This window comes from Cinclus cinclus, chromosome 6, assembly GCF_963662255.1.
Source record: "Cinclus cinclus chromosome 6, bCinCin1.1, whole genome shotgun sequence".
NCBI classification, from domain to species: Eukaryota; Metazoa; Chordata; class Aves; order Passeriformes; family Cinclidae; genus Cinclus; species Cinclus cinclus.
This window is the reverse complement of record NC_085051.1, coordinates 11,780,336-11,802,411: the sequence shown is the minus strand read 5'-3', so window position 1 is coordinate 11,802,411 and position 22,076 is coordinate 11,780,336. Positions and strand designations below refer to the sequence as shown.

General features: G+C 42.1%; 1 protein-coding gene across 4 annotated transcripts in view; it reads right to left on the bottom strand.

Moving 5' to 3' along the window:
• The window catches only part of DENND2B (DENN domain containing 2B), a 60,700-nt gene that overhangs the window by 8,232 nt on the left and 30,392 nt on the right, over window positions 1-22,076 (bottom strand). For all 4 annotated transcript variants that reach the window (XM_062494444.1, XM_062494443.1, XM_062494445.1 and 1 more), the window contains 3 exons: window positions 20,375-20,452; window positions 17,478-17,618; window positions 14,036-14,184 (listed from right to left, as the gene is read on the bottom strand). In XM_062494444.1, the coding sequence (XP_062350428.1) occupies window positions 14,036-14,184; window positions 17,478-17,618; window positions 20,375-20,452 (368 nt within the window). The remainder of the gene's footprint in view (window positions 1-14,035; window positions 14,185-17,477; window positions 17,619-20,374; window positions 20,453-22,076) is intronic.

Sequence of the window (22,076 nt, the reverse complement as noted above, 5' to 3'; positions counted from 1 at the left end):
TAAGCAGTAAGGTCAGATAGATTGTTTATTTTTTTAAGGTGTGTGAAGCACACAAAGTAAAGCAATAGAAAAGTCAAAGATTTTTCAAAATATTTTCTCTTAATTCTCTAGGGCAGTTCTAGAGAGCTGGTTTGGAGAATGGGCTTTTCCATTTGGTCTGTGCAGCTTTACATGAATGCTGCATAATATTCTAGCTGTTGTTCTACCGGAAAACACTTCTCTGTTTCCATGGTTGTCATCTTGTAAAAAAGTTATTTGGAATTTGCCAAGGTTTTGAGTCTCTCTATGCCTTTTATTTACTAGATGAAAAAAAAAAAAACAACAAAACCCTCAGTGTTTGATCTTGTTCTAGTAATACAAGATTATACAAGTATATTGAGATGTTTCTTAATGACAAATTTCTCTTGAAGAGATCCTTTATCATGTTACAGGCAAAACATAGCATTGCTTTCCCACTCAAAGTTGATTTATGTTCCTCTGGGATATTTTGTTCCCCAAAATTTTCTCGTGATAGCACGTGGAACATTTTTCTTGTTGTGTTTCTGGCTGGGGAGACACAAGTTCAGACTAAGAGCTGAGGCACCAGAATTTCAGACATAGCTGTGACTCAGCTGAATTTTGGAGGCTGCTTATGAACACAGTGTAAGTCTACATGAAAGAGCAAATCACTGTGACTTAACAAGAACCTTTTCTGTCCTTTAGATAGGGAGAATGTCTGGTTGCAATTTCTGGGTTGGCCAACCAACAAATAACCCCAAGCCTAGACTGTATCTGTATCTTTCACAGCACAATTAGCACACTCTGAGAAGGACAAGCTGTCAAGCAAGGGATGGACACTGCCCTGGCTGGGATACTGGTGCTGGCTGTGTTTGTTTCAAGGACTGTGGCTTGTTGGACACTGCAAGTCACCAACTCCCTCAAATCGCTAAAGTCATATTCAGTTACACCTTCTACTCACAATAGAAATATTCCACAAATACCCTTGATAACTCTCTTTTCTTTCTAAAAATAGTCAACAGTCATATTCCTTCCTGCTTCTCCCTCCACACCTAGAACTTATCCCAGGCCTAAGGGAGCATCACACACTGAGTATCTCCCAAATCCATAATTTAGCCTCCAGCACAGACAACCACTTGCTGATTTGGCTCCCTGGTGCCACCTTACTATTCACATGCATCTCCTCAGTCAGTTTGGCATTTCCATTGAAGGAGAAGCCAAGAATATCCCTTCCCTTCCTCTACTTTCCCTGAGGGACAGACAAGCTTCCTCAGCCTGGAGAGGAGGGAGGCCACCCCTTACAGGCATGGCCAAGCCACACAGCAGCTCTGTCACCTGGGGCTGGTGCCAGCTCTGTGCTGTGCCAGTGCTCTGGACTGTGCCCTGGACTGGGACCAACTCACCAAATCTGGGCTCCCTGCTTCCTCACATTGAGAAACCTAGCCAAAAATGTAAATTCACAAAAAAGTGTTTCCACTGTTTACTTTTCCACAACCTTTATTTGTTCCTCATTTCTCCCTGCTGATGAAATGTTGTTGCTCTGTCCACATTTGCAGAAGTCTTTCATCTGCCCTGTTGACACATTCATGCTCCAGCCCACAACCACTTTGAGACTGCGTTACTTCGCTGACACACATCCCTTGACTGCTCAGGAGAGTTTCCTCCCACTGGATGTTGGAGTCTGGAGGCTCTGTCCTTCCCAGGTGTAATCCCTTGACCCACATGGGTATTACACACCCAGATGTCTCCTCGTCACAGGCCATGGCTCTGCTTTTGTGCTCCTACCCTTGGGTGCTGATGAACTGCATGACAAAACCAGATCACTGACACTTCCCTCCTGCACCCTTCCATGCCTCTCCTAATCCTGGATTAACTCCACTCTCTGACAGAGGTCAGTGACAGCTCTGCAAGATAAAATAGTCTGAGAGGTCTGCAGAGGACTCTGGGGAAAGGCTACAGGCCAAGGACTCAGCCCATCTGCCCTCCAACACGTACAAGCTGCAGAGGTGGAAAGGACGAAGTAGAAAACTTGAAAAGCATCAAGTGAAGGACAAGTGGAAGTAAGAACTGTGCAGACTGATACACTTTGGGTGGAGATGGAGTGCTGGCAGCACTGCTGTTGCTGTGCTGGCAGTAATTCGGAGCAGTGCTGTGCTGTGCCAGACACAATGCACTCTAAGACTCTGAAAAAATAATGGTTTCTCTGGGTGCCTGGGAATAAATTATTAATCAGCATTATTAATCAGGTTGATAAGACTAAGTAATAACATCAGGGACAAGATGCTGAATGAAAACTTCTAAGTGTCAGAAGTGACAGTCTCCCAACTCCAGCTGTCTACAATGAGCTCCTGCAGCATTCCTGCAGGTCAGCTTCTGAAGGAAGCCCTGGAGGATCCCTGGCCCTGGAAAAGCTGGCTGACAATGGGGACATGTTCCTGGTTTCTCCCTGCTCCAAATGGTGGGTGCTCAGCTCCAGGACTCCCCCTGATCCCCAGGTGCTCTGCTCCTGAGTCCCCCTGAGCCCCCACATCAATAATTTGTCCTTCATTCCCGGCGTTCTGTGCTGTGAAAGTACATTTTTTGTTAACCCATATACCACCAACTCACTAAAAAGGGCAGAGAGGAAGAAAATAAGAATCCAAGAGTTCATTTGCTATAATGGTGCAGGATGTCTCCAGTTTTCCAGCCAGTATAAAACTATCAGACATGATAGTGTTTCTTCCTATACAAAATTACTGCTGTTTCTGTGTTACCACTTCTAGGATTTTTAAAAGGGAAAAAATCTTCAATTCCTGTCTTTTGACTCAAAATGAAGAAATTGCATGTTTTTGCAGCTTTTTGAACACGAAGAATTACCCCATAAGGCAATTCCTGATGGCTCTGAGATGCCTCCCCATTTGTAGGATTGCTTGCATTTGTAAGGCACTATTTTTACATTATATGGATTCAAAATTTGACTTGTTTTCACTGATGTTTTTGAGCTTGTATGTCTGCCTCTGGATAATAATTTTGGTTTCCAACTTAAAGCAAAGCTATATAGAATCAAAGTAATTCAGATAGGAAGAAGCCTCAGGAGATCAACTGATGCAATTCCCCCTTGCTTGACGGCAGATCAGTTTGCTTTCAAAACCAAATGAAATTATACATTATTTTGTTATATTAAACATCTTTGCTGCACTTTTTTTTGTGAAGGAGGGAGTGCCCTGTGTGCCAAGGACTCCTACGTAGTGATGTCTAAACTCACTCTGATTTGGCTATGTTAGAAGCCATCTTAAAATAATATTTCTTGTGCATAATAAAAAGAGACTTATTTAGCTTATTAGCTGCTAAATTCTTCAGAATAAATTGTTAGCACTAAACAAGACCTCCCTCTGTAGCCTTGGGCTACACTGAGAAATGAAAGCTCCTCTGGGAGAAAGGGATCATCATCTTCCTGCAGGGAACCTGAGGGAAGGGAAGAGAAGAAAAGGAAAGGAAAGCAGGGAAAAGACTGAATGAAATGCAAGAAGGTAAAATGAAGATCTGGAAGGTAGAACTGGGAAGGGAGGGAGACAAAACGAGCCTGATGAACAGGTGAAAAGGAAACTGAGGGCAAAGGGGCCAGGATGTAAAATTAAGGGACAAGACAGTGACTGTCTGGGCTGAACAATACAAGGATCAGGGAAAACCATTTAATATAAACATGACTAAAGCTATCACACACACACACAGCCAAATTATTAGGTCCCAAGGTGAAACTCGTTCCTCCCTTTTGCTATAGGCAGATGGAAGGACATGAGGCTGTCTGATGCCAATTTCCCCTCTTCTGTCAGTACCAGAGGTGCTGAGAGGGGCTGCAGCTGCAGGAGGGAAGGTCACACACCAGGACAGCTGAAGGTGACAGAAGCTCAAAGCCCACTGGTGGCACAGATGGAAATCAAATATAACCAGTGCTCTACACTTCAGCCACTGCTGCTAAGCAGACAGAAACAAACCACAGTTTTACCAGGAATAATTCCCAAACTGAGAAGTTTCCTCCACAACAAGTATATTTACCTGTACCTGAGAGGAAAAATATGATGACCAAAACAAACATCAGAATTTGGGCTTAACGTATTGTTGTTTGACCCAAATTAATTCTAATCCAGTAAATTATCTGAGCACTAATAAAATAATTATTTCCAATGATTACAGAGCAGCAGGAGTTACAATCAGTTCATGTCTCGCCTCACCAATTAAAGCATGAGGGGACATGCAAATCACTGTTTTAGGCTTTGATCCAACACAGTATTTCAGCAGAAGTTTCAGCCTTAATTTACTTTCATTGTGCTGAAATACTTTGCTGGAATGAAGCCTCAAAGACCTTTATTCTCCTGCTTCTGTGTTAATCAGACCAGCCCTCAAGACATGATAACACCTTCTGAACCACGAGTTCCATGACTGCTGTGGGAGAGGCTGCTGCAAAGGCAGCTTCTCATCAGCAAGACATGTTGAAGCTTTGGAAATTTGAATAATTTTTTACTTTTCTAGAAGCCCTTCAGGGGCTGGGCAAACTACAGAGATTCCTTCAAGCCTTTCTAAGGTGGTTTCGAATTAGAGAGTGTAATTTTTGAAGCTAATAAATATTGTAGTTTCATGTTAATGTATTATTAATAAAATTTTTAATTTTAAGAATATAAGTTATTTTTTAAGTCAAATAATTAGACTTTAACATCCTGGATTGAAAATTCCCTGTGGCAGAATCCTTCTGTAAAGGGTCCAACTTTATGTAGGGGTGCACAGGGTGCACTGCTGCTGCTAAGCACTTCTCCTCACCTGACCTTCAAGTGAATCTGTGAAAATTTGGGTGTCTGCAGGAAGTTTAGGATGGAGTGGTTGCATATGTGACCTAAAAGAGCGTTCTGAAGTTGCTGAATTTCCTGTTAATAAATCTGATTTCTCTAGACTAATCAATAAGATGTTTAAAATCAAAATAGTGGGTTCATATTACATGAAAAATTGCATGAGTTTGGGCTGTAAAAGCCAGAGTAATATTTTGCATTGTGATTTATTTTATACAGCAAACAATAAGAGGTGAACTAAGAGTCACTACATGAGGTCTTTAGTAGTTGGCCTAAACTAAGCAGCTACTACTGTATCTCTGATCAGCACCCAATATCCTTCTTTTCAGGAAACAGAGACAATATTTTTGTGCATATTTTAGGTTACTTTTTCTCTTGATGGCACAGGAAACCTGCCAATGGAAGGCTCTGCTCCTAGAGTTTGAGTAAAATTAGGAATTCTCCAGTGTAAATATGATGATAGATGGGAACAGGTACAATTCCTGTGAGGATCACAGTGAGCCCGTGATCACCATTTGGCTCATCTCAAATTCAGCGGCCAGTTCTGAACATTTCACAACTTAATCATCATACACACCGCAAGAATTGTTGCTACAGTCAACCTCTGGCACTGGGTAAAGAGCTCCCTAAAGCACAATCAACAGATCTCCCCTGTCTGTTCGGGGCTGAAACATCTGTTACCCAGAATCACATATATATTCACATGTATTACCAGCAGTGAGGTAACAACTCAGTACAGCAGCAGGTGAAAATCCTGCACTCTGCCCAGGAGCTTGACAAAGCAAGAACCTTGCTCAACAAGTGAACGCTTCCTAGGGTGGGTGATTGCTCTGAAAACCCAGCAGCACTGCCATTGTACCCTGTGCCCTAAGCCTCCAGGTCATCCACTCCACCCAAGCCAGGCTTCCCGAACCTGGCAAGCAGCAGCCTGATGCAGAAGTGAGAACCAAACTTTGCTTCTGCCTGGGGTGAAGGGCAGAGTCCAACCACAGTGGCTCCCCTAATTTGAATGCTGACATATTTGCTGCAAGTGACCTTTGTGATATCTCATGGAATGCAAACAAGTGATAACACTGGCAGGGAGAGAGGGGCACTGAGTCTGAAGAGGAAATGCATATTTTCCACATCACATCAGCCCAATTATCAGTTATTGTCCTTTGCAAAATCTTTTAACTATACTTACAGCTCAAAGAGTGAAGCTGTTTAAGCTTCACGCGGCTTTACTGGTTGTTTTGGCCCATGAAAAGGAGCTAAACCCAAAGCTAAGCCTTCTTTTACAAGTAACAAGTCACACTTCAGCCTTTATCTGGTGGTTTCTACAGGGCAGCAGAACAGCCAAGGTTGTAAAATTCTCATAAAGGAATCCAACTATGTCCTCACCTGTCTGGCAGAAGCAGTGCTGCAGTTCCTTATCAGTGGGGCACCAGTGACGCACTTAATTTTGGGAGAGGTCCAGTGACTACTGAAGGTGAGTTATGGAGAGCACAGGCAGCAATGCCTTTGTGCCACTGATGATTCCTAGTAGGAGATTTTTTATGATGAACCAAAGGTTACAACCCTGTTTCTGGAATTGTTTTCCCTGACTTTGATTCGTGGAGCCATGGTTTACCTCACTGCAGTGATAACAAGCACAGTTCACAGAGCAGACTTGCCCAATGTTTTGTGTCATCATCTGTGTTCCTTTTCTGGTTCCCCATCCTCATATTTGATAGAAGACTGAGTGGGCAGCATCTTCATTGATAAACTCTTCTCTGGCCACATCCCCTTCAGCTTTAGGTGTGCAACATCCTCTCCTGGCTTGTGCTGTTTTACCCTACCAGCATCCATCACTGACACTGACTGAACACATTCCCACAGCTTAACAGAGATGGACAGCATGAAAGATGATGTGCCCTCCGAGGTTCTTTTTTATTAAAGCAAATGGATTTTTCAGTCACATAAAGCAATTCATATTTTCAAAGTTTCATAATTAAACAACTCATTAGGACATATCAAAGAAGTGAGTGCAAGTTCATTCTGACTATACAGGAGGCTTTCTTTTTTGTTCTCATCCAAATTTTGCAACAATCTCCAAAAATTACATCATTTGCCACATTTTAGCTCAGTAAGAGCTGCATTTTCACAACCAGCCCCCACCTTTTGGGAACACCCAAGTGACAAGTGTGGGGTCCCACAGAGAATCTGTAAAGCACAACCCTAGTTCGTGCAAAGATCAAGGCTGCATCCCATGGAGTTGAGAGCTGCAGAGCAGAGAACACTGTTAGAAAAGCTCGCTCTCTCTCAGAGAGTAGCTTTGAAATACTTAATTTAAAAGAAAGCAGAGAACAGATGATTAAAGGGGAATGTGGTATTAACAAAGCCATTATTTTTTACCCCTGTAATACTTGTGTGTAAGCGAGGCACATGAAAGCCCCTGGAGAAAGAGACATGCAAAGTGTCCCATCCCACAGAATGAGGACTTGCCTTTTCAAGAAAATGGGATCTGGGGGGAAAAGCCATTGCTTTGTCACATCAGCTACCTGCCAAAGTTTTATCAGGTGGTTGCAAGAAAACACAGACCCGACATTTCCAAGTGTGAAGTTACCCTTTGTATACGCAGAGTTATCCAATCCCTTTCCTGCGGGACAATTTGTTAGCAGGAATCCCGAACAAAGGTGGTCTCTGCACAGATGCTCCAGAGGAGAGTTAACTCCTTCTTCTTTCCACACTGGGACCTTTGCTCCCACTAGTCCCTGCTCACACTGGGAGTTTCAGATTCCCAGGCCATTGCCCCACTGTTAACAGCAGGACAGCTGTAGAGCAGGATGAAGTATTTTTCTAGGTAGTAACCAATGAGGAGAGGAATAATCTCTCCCTAATCTGTCTCATTCAAAAGATGCAAAGAGGGAATCTAAATCCTCTTGCAAGGAGCAAAAAGTCAAGTTGGGACGATGTTGCAATTTACTGCCATATTGTTCCAATAAGCAATCCTAAAGGGAATTATCAAGCAGCATGGTGGTTGTCTTCCTATCCCATTTCCTTTCATTGGGAAGGGAGAGAGAATTTTTTTACACAAATTGGAAGTGGAAAAATTATGTTTTCCCAGTGTAGAACATTGGCCAAGGCCTGGAGTGACATAAATAAATACCAATGAAAAGTAGGAGTGGAGGGAAGAAAGAAAAGGAAAATTATACAAGCTCTACCCTTCTTGGGACATGGCATATTAAAAATGCCATTGGAGTTAACTGCACATTAAAAATGTCACTATTAGGTTGTTTTCTCTGGGACTGTGGAATATTAAACAAGCCAGAGACTTTGAATGTTCATTTTGTTTCTTGGTCTGTCCCTTTTTCCTGACACACATTTTCCTACTGTCCATGTACAGCTGCTTTGTTGGCATCAGCCATCACACAATCTAAGTGCTGGAGAAAGTAATCCAAGTGGTACAAAATTTAATTATCTCTTGAGAAGAAGGAGTAAAGTGCAAAATTTTTCTCAAGAATCTCTGCTAGCCCCCTCAACAGGGGCTGGTCTGGCTCTCACTGGAGGAAACAGAAACTCTCTGGTTACGTACATGAGAAATGGATGTTTTTAGTGTAGAATAAATTCTGTCTACTAGGCATAAATGTATTTTGGATAATTATATAAGGGCTCATTCCTTCCACTGCAGGAATTAACAAAACAAATTCTCTAGCTTAACTTCAGCATATCAGACCAGACAAGCACAATAATCCTGATAGTGTTAAGATAGCACTTCAAGTTCTTTGGATAAAAATACCAGAAGAAATGTCAGCCATCCATACTTCTCCTGGGTTTAGACAGAAGATCTATGAGCTATTACACATTCCACAGGTGCAGTAATTTTCATCTCCAAATATCATCTTTAATGCACAGTTGATAATTGAAAAGCTACCAAGACCCTGTAGCCTGTGCTCAGAAATGGTACAGATCAGTCAGAGACTGGCAGCAGTAAATTCTCCCTCTCAAGCTGGTTCCTAGCATGTATTTGTTGTCAAATTTCTCTCACCTTTCCTTTTCTGGAGGTTTTTGTGATGGGGAAAGTAAAGGAAGTCTTTATTGCTGGCCAAAGCTCACATCTGTGTACCAAGCATACTTCTCTCTGTGCTAATACATGTTTTCACCTTTTAAGCTGCGAGTTGTCAGACTTTATAAGCTTTACAAGATGACAGCTACTGGAAAGGAGCATTCCCAGGCAGTTGGTAAAACTGTTCAGACCTGTCTCATGGCCATGATTTGTTTAATCATTCGTTTAATTCGTAAGAATTAAATCCTACTTTTGTTAATAAAAAAGGAACAATAAGGAAATAGAGAATGAGCTTGCAGTTTAGTAATCTGCCCCAGAGTTTAGCTATTCTTGCTTTTCCACTTGACCTTGCTACTGGACTGAGGAGCAATGATTTACTACTAAAACATTGCCACTTATCTCTTATTTAAATTTGCATGTTTAAACTTGAGCTACAAGATCATGCTATGATTTTGGCCACTAGGTTAAAGGATGTTTTTGAGATAGGCACTAAGAAATGGGGACCAGGCTACCTCTCACCTCTTGCTGCCACTTTCCAGCATGGCCCCAAAACAACAGATTCAAACATGAGGAGAAGCATCACCACTCCTTGAGCATCCTGGGCATAGCACAGACAGCCCTGAGCTGCATCTGTGCATGAGAATAGGGAAACACTGCTGTGTGTTCTGAAAGCCCTTGCCCTTGAAGGCAAGTACACTCTGCTCCTCTTCTGCTCCAGAGTTAACCGAGACATGCCTGTGGGTTGACTTCCCCACTATTTACATATTTATGCTCTGTCCTGTATTAGTCAGTGTTTCTGTCTCCAGCCTGTAACCTTTGGTCAGGTCTGGGATCCACTTGGACTTTCTACAGCTGTGCTGGAAGACAGATTCCTCCTGCAGTGCAAAATACCATGGGGAGGAGTAGGGTTAGGGTTTTTTCCCTGAGGCCTGTGCTCCTGCTTCACTGAGAAGTAGCTGAAATAGCTCATATAAAACCAAAATTCACAGCAATGAAAAGTTGTTTTTTTTTTTTTCTAAAGAGCAGGGTCTCTCTGGAAACATTTCACAGCCCCAAAAGTTTTCTAAAGGTCACAGAGAGGAATACTGGAGGATTTGGATCCATAGCAAAAAACAAGCCTCATCCAAACACTCCCACTGACTGTGGCTGGCACTGGACTGGACCCATATGTGAAATGTAAGCAAAATATCCTCAGAGTCCTTCCCAATATAGTGGATTACAGCAGGAGTGTTTTTTATTTACAAAAAATGGGGTTATAACAAAAGGGCATTGCTATGTCCAGGGCTTTTCTTTTCCCTCTCCAAACATGCAGAAGACAAAGAGACTGTTCTCACACACATGGATACAACATCACCTCCTCAGCAAACACGTCCAAAGATTTGTTTCCCTAGCATAAAACTAAAATAAGCAGAGAAATATTTTTCTTCCAGTGTTTGCTTTCTATTTATTTTCTGTTGCTACCTTTGTGCCTGCAGCAGGGTCAATGGTGAAAGCCCCATTGGTTCAATGGGTCAAAGCCCCATTGGTTTTGCATCTGCTGCCTTTCAGACCCCAGAGGATGGCACTAGAGCAGCTTCCCCTTTGCAGTGGGCAGGCACAGGACTGTTCCAGAGTTGGGGTGAACAGGCAGAATGTTGGGAACATAAACAGGGATTCCCAGTGAGAGAGTGATTAGAGCTGGGATGAGGTAGACCACGTCAGCTGTGCTTTCAGCAGATTTTTAAGGAATTGGAGCCTTAAGTTACCTCTTTAATAGTGGTGATATTATTATTATTATTATTATTATTATTATTAATCCAAGTTTCTTTATCATTATTTTTGTTTCCCTGTTTTCTTCTTCACTGTTCACAGAAAGCAAAATTCTGAAAGATCACATTCATTTTTGAAGGTGAGCAAATAGCTGCAGGGATTTACTCACCCAATTTCAAGCAGAAAAAGTACATAATCAACTTACTGGGGGGAAAAATACCCAAACCTATCTGCACATATCTAACCAGGCCGACCTCATGGTGCTGTTATTTAGAACTTTGCTGTTGTTTCCTCACTACTTGGGAGCATCACTCTCTGTGTTGACAAACCATCTCTTCCTGCAAAGATCAAGGACTTTAAATTTTGGCACATTCTGTGCACTATAAGAACCATAAATAACAACTTGTTGAGTGAATCTCACTTCACTAGGCATAACTTACCCAGACTTGTACAATGTGTGAAATCATTTCTTGCTGGGAGACCCATGAAAAAGGCAGCCACAAAAGCCCATTGCATCTTATTATTTGAAGCCTAAACCTCAACGTCATTTATTTCTAAGCTAGTTTTTGGGTGCATACAGAAATCAAACCCTTGTAAAATCATTTTAATTTCCTGCTCTTTGTTCTTTGGGCACAGAGTGGACCTGTAAGATATTTCACTTCTCTTTTTTTTTTTTTTTTTTCTTCACATTACTGGTAAACTCCAGTTTCAGCCAGGATGCCCATAAACAAAACTCATGTCAGACAAGGCCAAGGTTCCAAGAAGACAATTACTAGCTCAAAGCCAGAGTGTTTCATTTTAGACTTCATCCCTATTTAAACCATGAAAATCTCAGTAAGTATTGAATTTAAATCCACTGTCACTTTCTCCAGGCTCTTGTCAAAGGACTCATTATTAGTTTCTGGTTTACAGTACCTCCTAGATCCCCATGCTGAGAGGGACCACACTGCATGAAGCAGAGCTGCTGCACACACAAAGCAGGAAGTGGTCTCCATCCCAGAATGTTTGGGATCCCAGACAGACCAGACCAAAGATAAGAAAGAGTGCTATGTTTCCAGCATGTGACACTCAGCAGGTCAGAGGGTTCAGAAGGATAGCTCAGGATCCACAAGTCCGCATGCAGAACCTTATCTACCACATCAGATTTTGTCATCCTCTTACCAAATGAAACCAAGTATATATGTACAATAAAGGGCACATGTGGATGTAGTAAAGCATATGAACATAAGCACTTTTTGTAAGAAAGGTTCTGTCCCTTCTTACAGGAGCAACTGCAAAACCCCCCAAGCCTCTCGGATCTGTCTGAATCCCCCCTTTTCTCCTGTGTTATGGCACTTATCCTTTGGCCCCCTCTCACACAGAAACAACAGCTCACTGCGCAGGACAGCACAATGTAGGGATAAGTGCTTCCCAAAAGGGATCTTTATAATTTCTGTTTCCTGTTGGTCCTGGTGCCTTATTTCTGTGTGCCAAAAGGGAGAGCATCACGCTGCCTGTAAGCAGAAATCTTATTCCATGCTCCAAGGCCTGTGGGACTAGGCAGCTACCAAGAGAAAGGTAATTGCAGAGACAAGCCTGAACTTCCAGCCAGGGCTGCAATGTGTATAATGCAATGTGGCTACCTGATGAAGTCCTGGGTTTCCAGAAGTCCTCATTATCAGCAACACAACTGTTTCCATGCCAAGCTACCTTGACCCTGTCAAAGTAGGTTTAATTGTTGATTTTCTCTGCACAGTGCCCAGAGCATTATATGACATTGGCTAGGCCAGCTGTCCCAGGGAAATGCTGTCTGTCTCATCCCTCATGGCTGAGGATCTTTCCCACAGTAAGCCATCCTTGCAGGATGGTGTCTGTGGTCCACAGAACTCTACAGAGGAGCAACTGAGAACTCCAGAGCAGAGCAGCAGTTGGCAGCAGCACAGCAGAGCCCTCACTTCTGCTATACCATTTCTGTGAGTTTCCACTCAGGTAACTGCGCCCTTGGAAGAAATGCAGATCTGAAATGTGTCAAACTGAATTACAGTCAGACTTGTGGGTGCTGAAAGAATAGTAAAACAGAAACAAACAGAATAAGGTGAGTAAACATGATGCAGAAGAAGTCAGAAGGAACACATCAACAGTATTTCTAAAGTTACCTGCCCCAATATTCATGGCGTGATTCATATATCAACTAAAGTACTGCAGAAACCCTGGACTAGTTACACAGTTTTCATCACAGACTTATGTGAAATTAAGTCATCCTACATGGTCATTCAAACCAAGGGTTACTGACAAGAGAAGGATGACATAAAATGTTCCTGTAGTTCTAGACACAAAAAAGACTGCTAAGGAAGTAATTTTATAACTTGAGAAGGGTCTGCAGCTTTAAGAAATTCTCCCCTAAAGGTTGTAAAGCTTTTACTATGCAAAGTATTTTTGCTATTATATACACTGGCGACCACTAAGTGCAGCTATTGTTTCTGGCAGTCATTCAGAGGAGGTCAGGACTGATAAAGTGTTTAGCAGAGTTTGTTTGGGTAGATCCATCTGTGTTTTTAACCTCCCATAGAGTCTCTGGTGTCCTTTTAAAAGATGCTGGATGTTCCTGAGTCTAATAAATGACAGTCTTTATTTTTATTTGCCATTTTTTATTATGTGTCATGCCACAGAAAATAATGTCTTCTTTACATTACCCACTCTTTTCTGTATGGATTACGGAAGCATCTAAAAAATAGGACGTTTCTTTGCTGTGGGGCAGGGGTGCAGCTTACACAGAGCTCCCATTTCCTTGGGAAAGGCCACATGGAGCTGTGGCCTGGTGCTCTCACTCCTTACACCTTGGGCTCAGTTCATGCTTCAGAGGAACAAAGAGGGGAGACTGCAATCAAAGGGTAAGGAAGCAAAAGGTGTGTTGAAAGGTTCTAGCAAGGAACCCAAGATGGAGATTACAAAAGGAAATGTTTTCAGGTCACATGAGCACCAGGAAAAGTATCCTAAATAGTTGGGAAGGACTGTGATAGCAGTTTAACACTCCCACTGGATGGGTCTGGCAAAGCAGGAATTGAATCATAGCTCCACCATAAAATCTCAGCACTGCACAGAGCAAATCAGGGGAGCTCTCAGCACCCCACTTCTCTGCCTGGCTGCACTGCATGAGCACAAGATGAAGCACCTCAGTGACAACTTCTGCTGCTCTTTATGAATACTCCATGGCCAAAACCCGAAAGAAACACTGCTGGCACTACCTTGCATCAAAAGGCTGCACAAACACTTGCTGACTGTGAAGGTGAGAAGTTGTATCGCCATTTTAGAGATGGGAAAGAAAGACAGAACATCCATGGGTGTAAAAAGACATTTAAATCCTCCAATGAGAACATCCTCACATCTGAAAACCATTCTGCACGTTTGCTGAAGCCTTTTGCATCCAGAGACAGCACCGTGTGCTTCAGGTGCCTGCAGCACTTACCTGAGCTTGTCTGCCACGAAGATGACGCGGCGCTCCAGCAGCAGGGAGGCGAAGATGCGGATGATCTGCCTCACGCTGAGGCACCTGAAGAGGCACTCGAAGTCCACGTGTTCCAGGCGGGAGTCCATGGGCCTCCGCAGCTCAATGACCTGCACACACCCAACACACAGCGGTCAGCATCGCTGGCAAGGCTGGCGGGGCAGGGCAGAGTGCCTGCAAGTGCCAGCACTGCCCCGTGCTGCACACAGAATGAATGAATGAATGAATGAATGAATGAATGAATGAACCCCAGCCCCTCGCGCAAACTGAGGCTGCAGGCACAGCGCTCCAGAAAAACGGTGTATTGCACAATTCCTGTCATGCCATTCTTCCCAGAATACAGCTGTGTGCACTGTCTGCTGTCATCTCCAAGGGAAGCATAATTCTCCCTTCCAAACATTCTGTAAGAGATGTAAAGCTTGGCTGAGTCAAGAGTATGAAGCAAGTAACAATCAAACACTGGAGCTGGAAGCTTACAGGGTTGAAACAGCCATAAAGTCAAGGTAAATTGGGTTCTAAGCTTGGCTAACATTTCATATTAACATCTAGATAGAAGCCTGGCTCAAATATATTGTGGAATATGCTCTGGGGTGGGTAACAATCAAGTAGTGCATCCTTTCAGGTAAAATTCTTTTAGCTGCTGTGATTTCAGGAGCAGTTTGCCTGCTCCTTAAAGATGTTCACTTCCAGCTACCTGCTTCAATACTTCAATACAATACCAGCACATCTGATGACACTCTTAGCAAAAGATATTTTGAGTTCAGGAAGCTGCTGCATTGCTTTACAGAGTCTTCAGGAGAGGTATTTAATTTTATTCCTGTCTTGCATATAATTCATGTAATACAAAGAGTTTTACAGTCAGTCAAACTGAGGTAATATGACTTAAACCACTCACAAAGGAAGGTGTTTCAACTCAACTCAGCTAAAAGGCCAGGAAGACTTTAAACCAAATTTACTTCATTTCCACTCTTCTGTGATGTGTAATTCACTAGATGATGTTTAAAACCTTTCTCTTTTCACATAAGGATATGTACATATATATATATATATATATATACTTAACTGGGGAGTCAGGACAAGTTCTTAGATGGTGAGTTGTGACATCCCTTTACAGTCTAATTTTCATACTTCATCCATGACCTCAGGCCCTCTCCTTCCTTTTCTCAAATGCCTTTTCCTTGATTCTTTTATTATATCTTCCTTTCACTCTGCAACTGACATGTTCAGATGTGGAACTTGAAGGCAGAGGACAGAAAAAAGAGAAGGGAAAAATAACGTGAAGAAGAGAGTAACAGAAGGAGAAAAATATGAAGCACAAGACAGCAAATGATGGACTATTGAGGAATTTGAGGAAACAGAAGGGAAAGGGAAAAAGTTGGGCAACTTAAAGATCTGCTGAAATCTCTGAATATTAATTAACAGGAACATGCATACGTCATCTCCTTTCCATATGTCCAAAAATCACCATCACTTTATTGCTTTAGACTAGTTTTATGTTTTCATGCACATGACACCACATTCCACAAGCAGACAGGATCAGGTTTTGACTGGAGTAGCCCTTACAAAATTCCTCATATACATCGCTTTAAGGATATGCTCAAGATCACAGGATACTGTAAACAAAATAAGTTTCTATTAGTTTAATTGTGATATTGTTTGTGATCAGTAACACACAAATATAAAAAGAAAGCCACTCTTAGAACAGTATGTATCAAATTAAATAGATTTGACTTTTTAAAGCCTGAAATACAGGAACAGTGTGAGGTATAGACACCCATCACTCAGCTGCTGCCCCAAAGAGCAGTAAGAAACAAATTGTGGAGTGACTGTACCAGGAATGGCTCCTTGGAAATGCTGTCTAACTCCTCATCACAGCCAGCAAAGGTGCCCACTTCCATTCCTTAGCACTGGGATTGCAAGCTCAAATCAAGTCTGTGTGCCAAATCATGAGGAGCTGATTCTACTGCAAACCTGCCAACACGAAAATCTTGCTGCAGGGTAGGATGCAATGCAAGTTATGGCAGCTTTTACAAATACCAGGGATGTTTTCTGCTGCCTGGCAAAGCCTGCTGCCTCAGTCTGCTCATCACAAAGAAATACACTGTCTGCTTCCCAATTAATCACCATCTTTGTTTAGGCAAGAGGAGCCACAATGGAAGGACAAGATTCTGTTCCTAATTAAGCCAGTGCATTCCATTTAAACAACGAGTTTGTACTAGCACAACAGAGAGCAAAGCTCAGCCAGAAGAGAGTTGTTTGTTTGTTGGAATTATCTCAATATTTTTCTCTGGGAGAGTTCGGAAGCTTGAGCAGAGGATAGAGACATTGCAGATCCATGGCTCCCAGTTACATTCCCACAGAAAAAGCACGGTCAGATCTTTTCCCTGTTATGCCAATCACCCTTTCAGATGTTGCCTCTCCAGAAGAAAATGCAGGTGCCTTTAAAACACCTTGCAAGTCACTAATACAAGGAACCCCTTACATTTCATACCATACATTACAGCCCATTCCATTGAAGTCAGTGGCATTACATTTAGATTCAATGCAAAAATAAAGGCATTGTAAAACCAGCCCTAAGGAGTGTAAAATAACCCTGAAGGAGAGGGTTTTTTTCTCTCTGCTTTCCCTAACTGGGCCAAATTCTATTCCTATCTTCAGTAATGTATCCCCTCATATGCTTGCCCAGCTGAGTGGAGCTACTGTATTCTTCTTACATAGGGGCATGCAGAGAAGAGAATTTGACACCATGAATGGCTGGCCAGCCCCAAGTTGCAAAAGGCTTTTAATCAATACTGCCATTTTCCAGTAAGGCACATGTCTAATGCTGAGCTTCTAGCTACTTGGGTCAGGAATAAAAAGAAATTATATCTATTATATGTGTGCACACACACAAAAGTTTTACATTATGTGCTTTCCTTTGAAAGCTAGTTAAAAGGTATTTATTACCAAAGAGAGCAATTTAAATGCTGCTGGTCACTCCTACCATGGCCAGGATGAGGAATAACAAGGCTTGAAATAACACGCAGCTGCTGAAGTGCTCAGACAGCATGGGAAACTCACACTTGCCTGTTATCACTGTGATAAAGGCCAGAAATGCTGTAGTCTCTGAACTGTACTAGGCCAGGCACACTGGGACATTTGTGTTGGCTGCTTTTCTTACACACATCTTATTAATAAACATAAAATAATAAATACATAATCATAAACTGGATTGTAATCATCAAGGGAAACTAGCATTAGCATGTCCACAGTGGTGCAGCTCATGCTCTGCTCATTTTGAGTGTTTGCCACCCCACATCCCTGCAGCATCTCTTTGCCTCCTCCTGTTTTTGCTTTTGCTGATTTGATACCGGTGTGGTAAAGGGTAAAGCTCTGACTTATAATGTTTGCAGTTGCTTTTTACCTCATTTCCAGCTCCAGGCAGGAAGGTTTTGACTTTGATTGTCTTTCCAGGTGCAGGGAAGGGAGATTCCATCAGACTTCTCATAAATGGATAAACCAGGGCAGCAGATATTCCCCTTCTCCTTTCAACCTCATCCAGGATCTGGTCCATTAGTAAGACATAAGTGAGAGAGACAGAACATGTCAGCATCACATAGACTTTTGAAGCATCCTTTGACCCATGTGTGCTTAAACACATGGTAGATCTAAGTTTATGTCTCCTCTGCCGTGTATTTCTTCATTACCATCAATCCACATTTTTTGGTTACAAAACAAAGCCTGTTTGTGAATGTAATTAACACAGAGGCAAAGAAGAATTAACAAATCTGGAAAATAGGAAGAAGACTCAATATGACTAAAGGGAACTATATATTGAAGGGATTATGCCTGAACAACAGGGTGAGCTGAAGGAGAAAGGCGAAGAGAAATCCCCTTTTCACAGCCCAGGTCAGCATCACGTCTCAGTGGTACATTTTGAAATTTGTATCAAGGAGAAACTTTCTTATGCACAGAGCATCTCTTCCATTTCAACTGAGAGAGCAGGAAAAAGCCAGAGTAGCAAAGAAACAATGCTGCCACTATGATAGCAGGACAGAGCTCTTGAAAGGGTCTCAGCAGTGACTGTCAAGTCAGAGTCTGCTAGCTGGGGACCATGAGGCACCTCTGCAGCACACCCACTGGTGGCTGCATTAAGGTCATTTTCTCTTGATGAAACAGCGGGCAATCTAGTCCTGAAATAACCAGATGTAACTTCTTAAAGATAGAGGATACCATTATTTTCTTTTCCCTTTGGTCACATGGGGCAACATAAATTAAATCACAGCTAAGTTTTCCCACATTAGACAGAGCATATAGATGATCAAGCTAAAGAAGACAGAAAGCAAGGTTCAAAGCAGTTAGTGGGTTGACCTGCAATGGTGATCTTTTAACCACCACTCCAGAGCAAAAGGCCATACAAGAGTTAGTGGGCCTGAGCCAGGCATTTTCTCTTGTTTCTCTTGGAAATTATTTTCACTGAAGCAGAACATTAAAAGACACTTAAGCACAGGCTGGTGACCTGTAACGAGAGCTGGTGACACCAAATTCCAGCAGAGGCATTCACTGGTGCAGTTTCCCCTTCCTCCCTGTGACATAATGAAGGTTTAACTAAAGCAAAGCTGCCCCTGTATACATAACTTGCATTCCAGTCCTTGGAAGTGGCAGATAACCATAAAAGAGGACATGGATTTCACTCTTGATGTAATTTGCAGCACAGTCATCCTCAGCAGACAAAACCAGCTGCCCAAGTGGGAAGCAGCAATGATGCAGGGCTGTGCCCCAGGTCCCTTGGTGCTCCTGCACACTGCCAGTGTTCCTGCAGACGCAGGATTTGTTATTTGATGCTTTTGGTTGCAGGAGTTGGGGTCATGTGTGTGGCATATGCCTGGCTCCAAGGACCTTCACAGTGCAAATAAAATGAGCATTTAAACCAAATAAAAGTTGAACAGAGATCCCAAGAGATAAAATGGTCAGAAGCATCTGTTGAAACCACAACCAAAGGAACTGGCTAAAAGTTAAAATATCTGTGGTTCTCGAATCAGTCTCAGCGATTGGTATTACTACACTGAGTGAGCAGGAAATGCTTTGTGGAAGACAAAATTAAAGCAAGTTATCAGAAATATTTTAACATTTAAAACATTTCAACATTTTAAACCAGAGGAATCTTTTTGCTTTTGTGATAAATAATACCCAAGGTTTAATATCCCATGGTCTTTCATTGTTCACGGTGTAAGGTGGAGACAGCTATTCATTGTATTGAAGGCCAGTTGTCTGACCTTATACCTCAGCTGCAGTGATACTTGGTTGTAAGGAAGATAATTTTTTTTCCTTCTCCCAAGTCTTGCTTTGAAAAATAGAGCGCTACTGAAATTAGATAAAAACAAAATAGCAAACAAAGAGCCTCAGGAGTCCTGTCCACACCACAAATGTGGTGAGCTGGGTGATCCTCCCAGAACAATGCATTCCCTTTCACTCACAGATATCTGTGCTTAGATACATAGTATGTCTAAGAGGCACTGTTATAAACCCCTGATTTCAGACCTTTATGAAAAACGCAAGAAGCAAAACTGCAATTAACTATTTGCAACCCAAATGCTGCTCTTCACATAAGGTTTGTGTTAAACAAAGTTTTATCTAGAAAAACTTGAAACCTGCTTTAAAGGTAATATTCTGTATGATCATTAGATCATATGATCAATATAAATGCTATGACTTTTATTAACATCAGCGATTTACATGCTCTTTTCAACTTTATTCCTATGAAAATTAACAAGTAAAATCTGTGAAAGTTCTGAGAGACTTCCCATATCTGAAGTGAAAACCTCTGGTAAATTAAAATACAATCAATTAAAGTTGAGCCAATTAAAAGATCATCTGTGCTTTATCGTAGATTCCTAGGGTGAAAAAAAAAGGTGTCACTAGTGTTAAGTGTATAGAATTCACATGTCAAATAATCTTCTTTTCTCAACCTCATCATTCCACAGAGTGTTGGAGTAAAAGTGGTACTGGCCTATCATCCAAACTATGAATGCCAAGAATTACAGCTCGGCACAGAACGGCTGTAGAAAACAATGGAAAAAACTTCTGTCAGCCAGATCATACAGACACCCAGATGTTTTCTGAATCAATTTCTGCCTCAGTCACAGAAATAATAAGACATTCTCTGATGAATCAAATAATAGGGATGGAATATCCAAAACAGCAACTGTAAAATAGTTATCTCCCATCAAAGGAAGGAATTCTTCCAATCTGGTTCATCACTGCAGATATGTCTCAGTAAACAATCAAATTAAAAAGCAATATTAAAAAAGATGTCCTTACCTTGGAAAATAAGTCAAAGCACCCCAGGCGGCTGATGACACAGTAAACTTCAGGTAGGCGTGGGCCTTTTCCATTGGGCTGATAACAGCAAAGAGGAGATGGGAATTACATATTAATGTGGAGCCATGAGGAAATACACTTCTTTCTCTGACCACACAGTTGGCCATCATTTGACATCTCTCACTATCTGCTTCTCCAACAAATAGCTGCTCTTGGAAAAGCATCATATTTCTTCCATGAGACAGGAGACCAAAACGCACAGATAGAGCTTATCCTCTTTGGAAATCACAGCATGTTGGAGCTGTATCCCAATGTCACTCCTGCTTGCAGCCATAAAAGCACATGGAACCAGGGCTGGAACTCATGCCTCTGCTATCTCTGTGCCCTGCTCCTGCTGCAGCACGAGGAGTGGGGCCACCCTGGGCCCATGAGCTGCAAGAGGAGAACTGCAACACTAAGGGAAGCCTAAAGCCATGATGGCTTTAAGTCCCCACTCCCTCACTCCATGGTGTTCAAAGAGAGCTCAGCCTACTGAAAGCAAGCTCACGACCTAAACAAAGGCAGGCTGCATGAGCAAATCGTTAAAATTACTCAGACCAACTCATGATAAACATGAAACTCACATAACTTTAATGGTGGCAAGTATTAATCAATGATACACATCCCTGTTACCCCCTCCCCAAGAGAAACTGTAAAAGACCATCCTCTATAACCATCCTATATAAGATTGGTCCTGGAGAAGCAAATGGTACTTCCTCAGCATACTGGACTCAGCTATCCTGCTTGTTCCACATATTGTTGTCTCTTTGTTGGACTCTATTGGTGCAGCGATCAACTTCCCTGTGGAGTGTTTGAAATTCACATGCCACAGAGATGATAATCAAGAGAAACTGAGAGGCAGCTGTGCTTTTTAAACCTGAATATTGCACTCTAGACTTGGACAGTCAGCAGGTGCATGCCTGTTATAATAAAGATCACAAAAAAAATACCAAAGCTAAGTGAATACAGATGAGTCTATTTCTGGATCCAAACCTGCTCGCTACGCGTCACATCTCTGAAAAAGCAGAGCCCTTTTTTGCCCATATTAGGTATAAAATCCTTTCTAAAGGCACAGAGTGATTATATCAAGCATGTGGGATTTTGGTTAAAATCATTGTGTCAAATCTGCAGGAATGCCGAAGCCATGCCAGGAGCTTTGGACAGTTCCCAACCAAGAGCTGTCTCACTGAGTGCCAGTAAAAACATCACATTCCTGGGTCATCTATAAGACCAGAAACAATAACTGCTTAGCATTTATTCCAAGTTACTCGTTTATGAAATATCATTGCTTTCAAATATCTTAAAGGCTACATGTCTGTGGCAGCTGGGATTCTTCCCTCCCTGCTCTCACTGTGTAGGACATCCTTTTTTGTTATCTCAGAGACCTTTTCCTGCAAAGAGCACAACCTCACAGATGCACACACATCAGCTGTAAGAGCAGCAAGCAAAAGCCTCAAGCAGAACCATTCTGAGGGGTAGAACTTCTCAAATTTATAGCACTGGCAACCCTCGATATAACTTCTCCCCTCAGCCATCAGTTTAGACTTCTCTTTAGATTGATCTAAAAAACCTATTGTGCTTTAGTTTGCTTCTTTCCTGGGAAAGGACATCCTGTGGCACGTGACACTCCTGCCTGGACTCCTGCCTTGTCACTAGGGGAAAC